Below are 14,233 nucleotides of genomic sequence, written 5' to 3'. Positions count from 1 at the left end.
ATAGTAAAATGTTAAACATCTAAATAAGCCCAAATAAGTCAATAGTAAGTTCCAAGAAAGCCAAACATTGTTTGAAGAAAAAGCATGCATGGACAAGCCACGCAATATAGCCTTAAAACAAAAGCAAATTCATACTGACACTCACACATACTGTGCACAAACACTTTGATTTATTTAACTCATGCCTCCTTTAAGCCTCTGGCACAGATTGATGCAGTCCACAGGAGGAGCAAACACCGCCACAAGTACATCTCTGGTGAAAACAAAACTGTGTTGTGTTTTTAAAGTCAGTGATCTTATTCCTTAGACATGCCGCGCAGAAAGAGAACTCATGGTCGTAAGAAAAATGACAAGGTATGTTTTTTTCCCCACACAATTTGCACTGCCTTGTGTTCTGTAACGTTAAACGAAAGTTAAAATGTGCATTGGGTTACGTACCTTTCTTGGTGTAGCCTCATCTAAAATAATCAGATTGATTTAACCATATTAAATAAATATTAATACATATTTTTTGACCTGAAGTTAAAAGGTATGGTTTAGATTTGGGAACTGCTTACCCTTAACAGATTACCCTTTAAAAAAAAACATTTTTTTAAAATGATTTTAGGTTTATTAATCGTTCTCGAGCGTGCATTCACCAACAACCGAACTACAGTTTACATTGATTAGCTGCTCTGCTATTCTGTTTACACTTTTCTACAGCGCTAAAAATAAATACAGCTGCGCAGACCGATTCTAGAACGGACGACGAACGATTTAAGGAGCCGGTTCTCTTTAGTGAATCAATTTATTATGCGTAACCAGCACTGATCTAAATAGAATGACATGTCATTATATAGATCAGTGGTAACCAGTGTAATCTGACTCCGAACGAATGATTCTTATGAGCCGATTCTTTCAGTGAATCAAAACAGATGTTGCGTCAATGCGTATGCTCCGGAGGCTGCATTCCAAGGCCAATGTCAGCTTCACTTACTGTCTCATGCTAATGAGATACATTTTGATCGATTTTTGAAGGCAGCATATGTATCCTTTGCTCAGTTCGTTGCCTTTGATATTCCACTAGTCCACAGTTTAGTTAAAAAAAAAAAAAAAGATGAAAGTTGCGGTTGGTGGGTTGTGTGTAAAAATGTACGTTTTTGACCAACGTTTTCCACGTTTGATGTAATTTCTAGCGAGAAGTTACTATTGTAGCCATTACATTTTTGCTGTAGATCATTCGTTACCCTGACTCAGAAGCCTGTCCGAAATCAGTTTGTTGAGGTGCTAACGTTAATGTTAACTTACCTTCGTGTGCGCCATGATAAGGCAGCAAGACAACGAGTCAAGGGCTGCGTCCGAAATCGTATACTCTTTTTGAGTAGGTAAATTATTTATTTTGGATAAGTGACGTCAATTAAGTTACTTAACGACCGCTAAAAAGTACATAATGTAATCTGGACGAACTAACGTTAAATTCCCCATGTTGTCATTATCACGTGACCTACCAGCGTCAGTTGCATGCTCCAGGGCCATTCACTAATCCTCTCCCAAAAAACAAACAAATCGGCCCTGTTCCAATATCCACACTACGCCCTAAGGCCTTCCTCGAAGTGGACACTTGTTGAAAGTGCACTTAGCGGAGTAAGTGCGCCAGGGCCCAGTTTTGCACACGTCACTATCTACGTCACTTCTGTTGTGATCAGGAGAGCAAACACCGTATATTAAAAAAACAACAACAAAAAACACGTTCATTTGGCTAATGTGTGTGCTGCTAATAATAGCTGTAACATGACCTTTGAATGAAAAAATGAATTTTTTTTTTCACTCTTAGCTACCAACCTTTCTGTTAATGTTATTCATATTAAAACATTTTTTGGCTAAGATAAATTGTGATATAACCTAAACTATGAAGTGATGTAAACTATATTGCATTATACCGAGAGCTGTTCCTAATATTTTGGCAATTTTCACTTATATTTCTTCTCCATTTGTTTGTCCTCTTGCCGGCTTCCTTTTTCTTCTGAGTTTTCCCGCTGCCGACCAGCACCACTGTTTTGCTCCCCCATTGGTTAGCTGTTCGAAACGTCACGACACTGTTCTGGGTAATAGCCCATAGCAAAGTGAGGCCTGTTGCGCTCTTGCGAAAGGGGTGCATTAAGTGCGCTGATGATCACCCCTGGAGAACACCATGGCCCTGTCCCAAATGGCGCACTTCATGCGGACTTTCGGTCTCGTGGACTTAAATTGCGCGTGCTTGACGAGTCCGTAGGCCGTCCCATTTAGCATTTTAACGCTCTGAAGTGTGCTCAGCAGCGCCCCCTTTGTACCCTTGAAGCGGTCTTCCGCGAAGCCCGCATAGATGCAGGCTCCACGCACTTTAACTACCAGGAATCCTTGCGAAAGGCCAATCAGACAACGGATGGGAGGAGATTTCGCTCACGGACAATTGTTAACATGGCTGAGAAGAAAATATTTAAGTGTAATTATCATTACGGTTTTTATGACAAGTTTATACAAACATTATGATCATCGACCAGTGGTTGATGTCTCAAACATATAGGCTAATAATAGCGAGCTGAATAATACGATCGCATTATGATTCATTAAATAAATAGAACAGAATGTCAGGGCTTTACTGAGTCATATGTAAACACAACAACAATAGGCAGCATATTTCCCCGAACCTGTAGCTCCTGTCCATAACAACAATCAGACCGTCTTCCTGTTTCTGGCGTGACGATTGAGTCTGTCCCAAAAATACCTCTCAATGCGCCCTCGCGGACTCGCACTAAGGGCCCTATTGGTCTGCACTACATGACATCACCGAAGTGTGGACTCTGAGGAAGTCCACAAGTCCGGAGTGTGCCATTTGGGACAGGGCCCATTAGAGGATCGGGACACCCTACGGTCTTGCACCCCTTAGCGAGAACGCGCATTGAGGGGCACAAGGGCGGAAGTGCGGATATTGGAACAGAGCCATCCTCTCCCGTGGCCTCATGGGATAGTAAAGTGTCCATCTTATGCTCACTTTAGAATGTCACTGGAAGAAGTAGGCTAGGTCATCCAGGTACTTTATGCCTACTGTTTTATGAGCACTATGAATTTCGGACATACTTCTTTTGGTTTTTCACCTACGATATAGTAGGGAAGTATGCAATTTCGGAAGTATGCGACCATTGAACGCTCCGATTCTCAAACGAATGACTCTTATGATCAGGTTATTTTTAGTGTGAATCTAAACACATCACCGAACCGCATATTATGTGCGGGGCTCCGTAGCAAATTATTCGACATTTACGATTGGAAATTAACCAAGAGTGGTTCGCAGTCCTGAAACCCAAGACAATTAAAAATTTTGCGTAAATGAAGGTCTGTTGTTAACTTTACTTAAAGAGACTCATTTGTACAACAAAGTAGGCTAAGCATGGTCAAATGCGTTTTTGAGACCGCTTTGTTTTTAAAAACATAAAATTGCATGAACTCAGAATATGAACTAGAATCTCATGAGATTTAAATGCCCACTGAAGTGCCTTGAAACACGCAGCATTATTCAATCTGTTGACGTAATTTCCACTGAAACAGGAAGACAGGGCGACAGACCTTTTTTTAAATAGCCAATAGAATTTAGTTTATATCACAGCTCGGCCAGAGCCATTGAGGTCAGTAAAGCCGCAGTTTCCTCCTAACCGTTTCTCCTTCTAATCTCTTCCATATCGCTTTAAAATATATTCTGTGCAGAATTCAAATAGAGCCCGATACGTTTTCTGGTCTGCGTCGACTCGCATATGATCCGCTCTGTGCTATTGTCTGGACCGATGCAGACTGTGTGCGCGCTGTGGTGTTTCGCGTGACACTAACGTGAAACCAGACTTCATTCGCCCCAATGGAAAGCATATTTACACCGTCTGAATTGTTCCCTATCTCCTATATAGTGCACTATGTGGCATTCACCATGTAGAAAATAATGTTGAACAAGTGACCGATTTCAGCCGCAGCTTCAGCGTCTATTTATAACGCTTTATATTATAGAGAGCATTTGATTGGACATAAAATCTGATGAGAAGAAATGCAGAGTGATGTCATCAAAATCATTGATCCAGTGAGAGACTTTAAGTTTTGAATGCTTATATCTTCTAAATGCAAATTTTGTCATTATTTTGGAGCACACTTGGAGCTTATAGATAACAGTAAGGCTAACATATTCATACTGAAAGCCAAAAACCTTCCATTTTGATTTCATGGGAACTTTAAGCAATTATTTGTGTCTGACTCTGTACATACCCAGAGTTGCACAATAGAAAGGAATGCTTGTGTTCTTAGACTATCTGCATTTTTTAAAAATGCGCAATGCAAATGAAGCTTCAACTTTCACATCGCAAAATAAAATGCAAAAGATTACACCACATCTTGAAACCAAGAAAAACCGCCCCGATCATTATTTGCTGTAATTATCAGTAGTGTTCTGGTACCCACATTCACGGGAGTGGCTTTTATCTGAGAGCGAGACAGGACTCAGGAGCACACCTCACTTGAATGAAAGAAGCTGGCGGACGTTACTCGAGGAAGACATTAGGAGACCTTTTTTTTTAAAAACATTTTAAGCGACGCGAATTGAGCCATGGCGTACGCTGCGTATTGGGCGAGCATCGTAAGTAGATCCGCGTCGTGCTTTGAACTGCAAAGAAAACTTTATCAAACAATATAAAACAACTCGGGTGGTCAAAGGAGTTTCCTTTACAGAGTTGACAAATGTAAACACATCGGGATTAGTTTGACCGTTGTACTTTTACACACAGGCTTACTTACAATAAAACACAACAACAAAGAAGTAGGGCGTCGTCTGATATAGCCGACTGTAATTAGATTTTAAAGTGTTTGCATGGATTATAAAGTTTCCTGTTATGGAGTAGAGTCGCATTGCAATTGTAAAAAGTTCCTCAAAGAATGCCATGGCGTACAGTGAAAAAATAAACCTAACTGTAAAATCAAAGTGTCAACCCTATAATAAAATGAGTTAATTTATGTAATAATGTAACATAAGTATGTAAGTATTGTAATGTAAATTTCAAGGAGAAATGACAGAAATGGAAAAAATCTAGTATGTCAAAAATATTTTCTCAGTTGATGCTTTTGACTGTAGGGTTATATTTCTCAGATAGATTGTTATTTATTCATCATATTGGGTGTAGTGACATGTTAAACCCTTAGGTTATTGTAATTTTTGACAGGGCGCTTAATCACTTTTCTTTGTGTCTGTCTTTATTTCTTTCTAGAAAGGTGACACTTCGTTGCAAACACAAGCCTGTGTTCCTCAGACCTCAAGATTCCAGGTAAGCCACCATTTACAGTTTTATGTTTAATGTGTTGTTTCGAAATTATAATTCACATTAGAATATGCTAATATCAAATATGCTACAGGGTTCCCACGGGCATGGAAAACCTGGAAATATCAGATTTCTAGACATGTGCTTTCCAGGCAATGAAAGTCATGCAAATTAGCAAACTCAAGAAAGTCAAGTTAATTTCTATAATAAAATTTGTTTAATAGGTATCCTCATTGTATACTATTTCATTGGTTTTGTATCTGTATCCAGTAACAATGAATGACTGGAAAAGTCATGGAGTGTGAGTCTTTAGTGTTTGGAACGACATGAGGGTGAGTAATTAACGACAGAATGTTCATTTTTGGGTGAATTATACCTTTAAGAAACCTGTAGTTCATTGATCAAGTATATACTTTTGATGCTTTGGCTTCTAATGGAGCATTGACACCCTCTTGTGGACTGTAATAGTCCTTATGAGTCAAAGCCTTGCAGTCCAGCTGAGTTATTGCTCCCAATCAGGCTTGTGTGTCACAGATATAAACTGTAACTCTCCAAAGCCATGAATGTTTTATAACCCAGCTCTGTCATGTTTGCACATCCAGCCCAGGAAATGTAAAACAGCATTCCTTTATGACACATACTCCATCTACTTCAGAGAGCTGTACCCACAGAAACAACAGTGGAATGCATTTATGAATGTGGAGTGCATTAAATATATTGATTTTGTATAGCTAGAATGCACTTGTTTGTTTGTACGCCCCTGGTTGGGCTGCAATGTGTCAGAGTCCCGTGACAGTGTCGTGAAATGTTCTCAGGGACATTTTGTTACTATTTATATATATATCCTAAAACTCATCAGGAGCTCCAGTTACAGTGACACGCACCGGGGACCGGACTGGCAACGCCAGGGCCCACTAAACTCAGTACAAGGCCTAATGTAAGCTAGTATATTAGCTAGGAAATTTTAGGAGGATAAATAAAAAAAAAGCTTGAACATGTCACTGAGTTTTCTCAAGATAACACAGCTGGTTTAACTCGCTCGGTTAGCCCGCAGAAGAAATGCTCAGGTGTGTCTGCAAAGTGTCTGACAGATAATCTCATGCATAAACATGTCGGAGGTTCAGAGTTTTTTTTTTTAACAGCTTAAAACCATTAATAATTAGTCGTCTTCTGCCTTCAGGTGTTAATGTCAGTTAATATTCACAATTTCACAAAGCTTGAGCCTTAGTGCTTCTGAATGTTACAGGAAAGTATGTGGGTGTTGTCGAACCTTTTGTTTTACAAAAATCGTGTGTTTGTGTGCACAAATACAGGATGTTCCTCTGCGAAAGGTTGAGACTCGCTTGTTCCTTTATGTATTGAGTTATTCAAGTGTGGACATCGTTGCTTTAGCTTCTAGGTTTCTCTTTTTAAATGTACACTACCATTCAAAAGTTTTCTGCTCACCAAGGCAGCATTTATTTAAAAAAAACATTCAATGAAAGTAATAATGTTGTGAAACATTATTCCAATTTAAAATAACTGTTTTCTATTTTACTATATTTTAAAAATGTAATTTATTCCTGTGATGCCATGCTGAATTTTCAGCATCATTACTCCAGTTTTTAGTGTCACATGATCCTTCAGAAATCATTTTTCCTAAATGCTGATTTGATGCTTAAGAAGCATTTCTTGTTATTCTTTATTCGGCCTGTTCTCCGGTGGATCATGCGTGTCACATCATTTCTCCCATCTGTGTCTGTCTCTGGCTGTTCGCATTCAGGTTTTGGGGAATCTGAGCATCGAGTTGGTAGGCGTCCAAGTGGTCGTTGTTACTTTCAGCGTCTATCGATCATCCTCTATTCAAACGACTGTGCTTTTTTTTTTTTTGCTCCATGATGACATCTTTCAAGCTTGACATGTATATGTGATCTTATCTCTTTGCATGAATTGTAGCATTCATCGCTCCATTGCTCTTTCAGTTACAGTGAGTTTCTGTTAATTTTTTGTTGTTGTTAGAGACCATGTCTCACTCCTATACAGTAATGCTGGTAGTATGGTGGTACTGAAGAAATGGGCTTGCAGGGTTGGGTTGCTGATAGTGATAACCTCACTTGGAAATCTTTTGATGCATTATAAATGTTACTGATTCTTACACTCTAAAAAATGCTGGGTTGTTTTAACTCAATTTTGGGTCAAATATGGACAAACCCAAACATTGGATTCAAAATGCAATTTAAAAATGTAACCCAACGGCTGGGCTTGTCTATATTTGACCCAAAATTGGGTTAAACCAATCCAGCATTTTTTAGAGTGTACTGTGACTTTTAATCAATTTAATGCATCCTTGCTGAAAAACAAAACTTGGTTTAAAAAACAACTTATATATATATATTTAAAAGCTTTACATTTCAGGCTCTGTCAATACCTATGAATATGAAAGATATTATCCTACTTTAGGTTTCATGTTTAAACGGATTGACCTCTTAATTTAGATTTGAATTTAGTATATTTTGCCCTCTGTTGGGCTGTTATTTATTGCAGCGTTTTTGTATTTCTAAGAAGCTCTCTGGAAATAATTAGCCATGTGAGTTTATAATATCAGGTTCCTTTGGACTCTCTCAATCGGACATCATGCTGTGGATTGATGCTAAGCGCTTCAGTGGGCTGCTGTTGATTAAGGCTTCATATGTTGAAATGAAGCCGTCAGGAATGCAAGTCAACATTTCCAGTCAGGTGGTGAGAATTGAGAGGATTGATTTCTCGTAAAATTAAGCAATAAGATAGGCGGGAATGTGTTTTTTGAACATACCTTTTTGCAAAAGAAAAGATTACATACTTGATATGAGATTATTCTCAGATCATATAATATAATAATACACATAAAATGGAAGATTAGGATTTGCTTCTTTCATTGAAGCAACATGAAAACCTTGTTTTATGACAGCCTCTTTTCAACTGGGAACTAAAAAAAAAATCACCTGCCCAATCTCAGTAATGCTACAAGAATGAAGTTTTGTTATTTTTAGTCAATTCAATTGAAATTATTAAGTGAAAAACACTTTTTTTAACAACATTTTAACATTGCAAATCTGAGTCTACTTTGCTATACTTAACATTGATTGCACAAGTTTAGTTTAGTTTAGTTTAGTTCATTTATTGTCCACAAGTGGAAATTTGTCTTTGGCTTCACTATACACCACACACAAGGACATCACAAAACATAAAAAATATACACAAAATAAAAACAGTAACATTCCCATGCAGCTATACATAGCTTACATATCCACCCCTACTCAAGTTTTTGAAAGATTATTTAATGACTTTCAGGCAATGAATTAACTCCAAATAGAGTTTGGTAAGCCAATTGCTCATGGTATAAAAAAACTTTAAAGCTCTTTGACACAGATTGGCTGTCTTCAGTTGTCTAACACGCATAACTGCATATCCAAATCTGATTGAACATGAGATGTCGGTTGGACATTATGGATGTTCACACCCAGTCCCATCTCACTGAACAGGCATGCTTTGTTCTCATCATTTGGGGTGGATAGCAGCATAATAGGCGAATATTTCGTAAGTGCAAGTCCCTGATTTCAGCTCTGCACATTTGAAACATTATTCAGTGAACTGATGATTGAGAAGCTCTTGCTAGACACTCAATGTAAAGATATCATGCGTCCTTCCCTTGAAATGGGACTTCTTGCTGGTTACTCGTGCTGATTAGGAGTATTTTTAGGGAATTGTTTGGCTTCCATGCTTCAGCTTAGTTTCACTTGGCACCAGACCCACTAAAGCACAGGAAGTCTTGCCCTGACACTTGCCTTCATACACTCACTTTTTGTTACATATAGTCCCTGCCACTATTATAAGTCAGAGCACCTCTGTTCCAATTAGTTTGTACTTTGTTTCATTTGTTGGTTCAGGTAATTTAGTGTCTGTATGCACATCTTTCAAATGCACCATAAAAATAGTCATAAACGTTAACCTTTGGATCATACCGTGTGAACATGCAAACATACGCCCTGGATATCACTGCTTTAAGGCAAGTCACTACAGGTAAAAACTTTTTTTTTTTTTTTTTTTTTTGTGCTCTGGTCAATTTTGAGATTTTGTGCTATTTGGCTTTTCAGACTAGTAGACAAACAACATTTTCATGCACTTTATCTATTTGCGTGTGTAGATTTTAATTACAATACATACCTTTAAAAGCCTTTTTTTCATACTGGGCCAGAAATCAGTAGCACTTACACCAAACTTTACAGTTTTTTTATTCCTACTTATATTCTGAAGGTTCTTGTAGAGGTTTTTATCAAAGTTTTTTTTAAATTATTTGCCTGATTTTATACATTTCATTCTTAAAAAAACATGGTGATTTTTTTTTTTTTTTTTGTGCTGTTGACATTTGTTTTTGTTTTTTTGGATTTATGAAGTGATAAAAAGAGATTCAAAAATCCCCTCTAAAATATTTGCATTTCAGAAAGCTTGTTATACAAAAAAAATGTCACAATTCTTAATGGAATCAATCAACTGGGGAAGACTGGTGATATATATTAGTACATTTTTTACCCTATTCCTATTCAGCCTTAAAAGTGTATCTGACATCTCAGTCAGGCGGTATACATTCCATGTGCTTCCATATTTAGCCATTCCTCCTTCCCTCCCTCCTTTTGAGCCTGCCTCCAGTAAGTGCCCTAGCCACACCTCCTTTGACCCTGACCACTCCCCCTAGTCCCTCCTCCTGCTCCCTGTGCCTGGAACATGCTGTAGCTCAGACAGCACAGCAGACACAGCAGAGCCACAGAGACGCCGCCACACACTCAGCACCGGTAGACATGGGCCAGATCATCAGCTGGATCCGCAGCACACAGGACCAAGTGGGCCTGCAGGATGTCGCTGTAGAGCAACAGGTGCCGCTTACTGGATATAATCGCATTGAGGTCTCAGAGAGTACCGTGCATGCATAGGTTTGCTTAAGTGTGTTTGAGGTGCAGTGACTAACTTGACATTGTGAGGATTTGATCGTTTGCTTTTAAACTTTGCCTGAGTTTTTGTTCCGTGCTCTGGTCAGGAGGTCTTGACTTTGTTCCCACAGCAGGGAGGAGGAGTGCTGGAATGTGTGGGGAATGCCAGGAAACGTGTTAGAAAAAGTGTAACTATAGGGACTTTTAGCACTGAAATAAAGCTGCAGTTCCACCAAGGACTTTTCAGTCTCTGTTATCTGTTTTACTGGCAATATTACAACAAATCCAGATGTTGCAATGCGCAGTAGTTGTTTATTGATAGCCTTTCTGGGTGTGTTTCACTATGATTCATTTGACTATTTAGTGATATGTTTTTTGCACAATTTGCAATGATACTTTCTTATAATTAATTCATAATACCTGTGGTTTGCCTTATTAATTAAAAACTATTTGGCCTGATATTGCTGTCTTTGGTTCTGACTTTTGCATCTGATATTTTAGCCTATTAATTTTCCTTCTAATGTCAGTTATGACACTAATATCACTAGTTTGCTTCCTGCAACCTAAAACTGGTGTCATGCAGACGTCATGGGTAGCTGTGTTGTTTTGAGCATGAGCAGAGCTCTCTGATATGGCTGATGTTGGCCAATAGGCTTGTATCCAAGTGCTGCACATTCCCACAGTGCAACATGCCAGCCTGGTTCAGCATCAGCTACTGAGGTTAATGGCCCGAAGGAAGACACTCGCTCACTTTCACTGTGAAAAATGGGCATTGTTAATTTACATACAGATTTTTTTTTAAACTGAACAAAAAAAGTTAAATAGTTATGTTTCAGTTTGTTTTGAAGGTCCCTTTAACACATTCTGTTGACTATAAGTAACGTTGCATCTAGATGTCTACTAACTCTCATTAGAGTGCTAGAGCATTAGACTGGTATGGTTAGAATATGTTGTTGACATGTAGTTGCAAAGTTACTTATAGTCAACAGAATGTTCAAAAGGGACCACCAAAATAAAGTGTTAATAATAGTTGTGTAGTGCATACTACATTTGAATGTCTCACAACTTGTAATAATGATAATAATAATAGAATTTGAAAGTATTTTTTATTTTATTTGAAAAGACTTATATATAAGCTAATATCTAACATATAATGATCAACTGAAATAAAGCATTAAAGATTTAAGAATTTGACAAAGATACTGGTAAACAATTGAGAATGATGTCACACTAATTGGAGCGGGGGGTGGTGGGGTCAGTTCCCGCTCAGTTAGCGGCACACTATTGATCTGAACAGCTAGAGGAACGTGTTCCAACTGCATGTGTTTCCAATAGCACACAACTATTTCTAAATCTTTATGTTTGGGTGCACACATGCGGACTCGGTTTATTTGCGGACTCACCAGCTAATATTTGGTATTTAAAGCATGAGATGGTATTTTTGTACCCCAGGTTGTCTCAGAGATGGACTGTCAGATTTGTCAGCTGTTGACCTAATACAGAATAATACTGCCTGAATGCAAACAAGTTTCCTAGCATTGCCTGCACTTCAACTTTAATGCAAACATTATATTTAAGTTGTGTTTTTCTGTCGATTTTGTAAAGGTTAAAAATCATGCCTTGGAGGGTTCAATGTTTGAATGCCCTTGAGTCCATATGGGGATTTCACACGTTCTGAGCATGATCAGATGCTGAATCAAAAAAAAAATACTGTTCATTGCTTAATCATTGTACAAAGATGATGTCATAATGAGTTATGCACACTTGTGCAACAAGAGCTCTGTTTTTGACTTTTCACCAAATCCTCCCCAACATTTTAAGGCCTCCTATGCGTGCCAGAGTGGGTTATGCCGCCTTATAAGATAACTAATTTTGGCGAAATTCTAAGGCATCATTGCATGTTTCATTTGTGGAGAATTAGCAAACCTAATCCCAGAATATAGTACAATAGAGAAAACACGTTAATGACAGTAAAGGGAAATAATAACATTTTCTCTATTTTTTGTACAGTATATGCAACATACCGGTACTAATGTCAACTCAATCTCAATCTTTACACTATTTGTGTGCGGCACATTGCTTCCTATAACAGATAGCTGCCTCTAGGTCGTAGACAAGGCAACTCAGCTCACTAGATTTTGGTACAGAGCTTAAGATTTTGTTACTATACAGCCTTTATTCATGAAGGCAGACAGCAAACTGGCTTAAGATGCCCACTGACTCAACTGAAACTCAGTCAACAAACCACATGTTGAACAAACTACTAAATATAGACACTGTTGGAACACAGAACGTCAGGACTCAGGATTTCCTTCAGCTGGTTTTAAAGTCAGTAATACTTTTTAGAGAAGGGGAGTGTGTGAAAAGCTGAAAGCTATATTTGTCAGATTTTGAGTTTTAAAATGATTTTTGGGGGTATATTCGCCTAATAGCCTGAAAGTGGCCCTCACAGGGCATTTGGCTACCTAAGTGAGATTTGTATGTTATGTTTTATTTGATTATTTTGTTTGTTACGGGCAAACAATGTGTAATAATATGCTGACTCTATCATATCGCACCTGAGAGTTATTTCTTCATCAGTGCCCCACCTTGTGTTTATATGCATGTGTATGCATGCTTGTGAGATGATGCAATTTGTTGACTACTTTGCTGCCATTTGTCCAAAAACTACTGCGATTATGACGTTAAACTTCTCTGTGTACATTTGGGGCTGTGTCTTTTCTCAGACCACAAATGGAAAGCCTTTAGTGAAAGGAAATGCATTACCTCATGAAATCAAAATGGGTGTTGTGTGGCTTTTAGTCCATCAGACATGGACCATCAGGTTTGAAGCTTTTTATATTTGCTAGTGTTCACATAGAATATGACAGAATTAACTATTATGCTGATACACGCATATGATTCCCTTTTCCTGGGAAAACAAACCAAAAATCGGTCTTTTGATGTAAACTAAAGGCTATTTTTCAGGGGTATAAAATGGGAAAGCCCTCCCACCCTGTTTCAATCGAAAACGGACAGAAAAACGCACTTTTATGAGGTCTCTAACATTTATAATTGGTTTGGTTCTTCCGGCTCTGAATGAAAGCACAGGAATTAAAATGGAAATAATGTTTAAATTTCCATTGAGATGACTGGGAATGCTAACGGATAACTTTCTTCAGCTGCAGATGTAGCTGTATATTAGAACTCAAGGACTGCTCAAACAAACAGAGCAGTGTTTTATTAGAGCGCCCTCAAGTTGTGTACAGTGTTTACAGAGCCTGGTTTGTTTTCGAATGTTTTCCATACAGATTGTCAGTTCTGAGCCTGCAGAACTTGAATTGCATTTACATAGACACTGAGAGTCATTCTTTGGCCTTCTGAGATTCATTATCAAGTCACCTCTCGACCTCTACATGTGGGTGGGGATCAATTCTGATGACAGACTCATTTATTAACAGATAAGACTTGCTATGCAACACTCCTGTTTAGTCACTCTCTTGTTCTGCTAAGGCCTGTTTTATGTGTTTCATGACCTTAAAAAAATATTTCCAGATCATTCACTTAGGAATCATCATTTATGGAAGTAAAGTGAGTTGGAAATGACAATTTGTGTTGACTTTAATCAGATGGACGGTGACGAAATCCGACTTGGTTGTTTTAGTTGTTTTGTCAGGGGTAGATACTAAACTCAAGCACCGCAGTCTCTGTTGCATCTGGTTAGTGGTCCTTTCCTGTTTTCCTTATTTGGTTTCATTCAAAGGTCCTTCGCCTCAGAAGTGGGTCTGTGGAATGCAACTACATTCCAGCATGCACATGACAACAAATATAGAAATTTGGGTGTATGTCGGAGTGTGTTGTGTTTTGTGAGAAGTGCGATTGTGCATCTCAAAATCTCCGCCCAGCTGCACCCACTGTGACTGATTTTGCTGTCACCGATGTGTGAGCTTTTTCACATGGATGAAAGCTTTCTGCGAGATTGTGCAAGCAAGTTGTGCAAAATGT

At 38.4% G+C, this 14,233-nt stretch overlaps 1 protein-coding gene across 19 annotated transcripts in view; it reads left to right on the top strand.

Annotated features, from left to right (window-relative positions):
• Window positions 1-281: 281 nt before the first annotated feature.
• Window positions 282-14,233, top strand: part of cast (calpastatin) — a 40,397-nt gene continuing 26,445 nt past the window's right edge. For 5 of the 19 annotated variants that reach the window (XM_056258372.1, XM_056258366.1, XM_056258370.1 and 2 more), the window contains exon 1: window positions 10,055-10,225. In XM_056258372.1, the coding sequence (XP_056114347.1) occupies window positions 10,121-10,225 (105 nt within the window). In that variant the 5' untranslated portion in view covers window positions 10,055-10,120. Of the gene's footprint in view, window positions 355-4,494; window positions 4,631-5,255; window positions 5,313-9,931; window positions 10,226-14,233 lie in introns of those variants that run through there. The other 14 variants (XM_056258377.1, XM_056258369.1, XM_056258360.1 and 11 more) reach the window with 10 other exon arrangements.

This window comes from Rhinichthys klamathensis, unplaced genomic scaffold (genome assembly GCF_029890125.1).
Source record: "Rhinichthys klamathensis goyatoka isolate OS25496 unplaced genomic scaffold, OSU_Roscu_1.1 h1tg000150l_1, whole genome shotgun sequence".
NCBI classification, from domain to species: Eukaryota; Metazoa; Chordata; class Actinopteri; order Cypriniformes; family Leuciscidae; genus Rhinichthys; species Rhinichthys klamathensis.
This window is presented reverse-complemented; position numbering and strand designations above follow the sequence as displayed.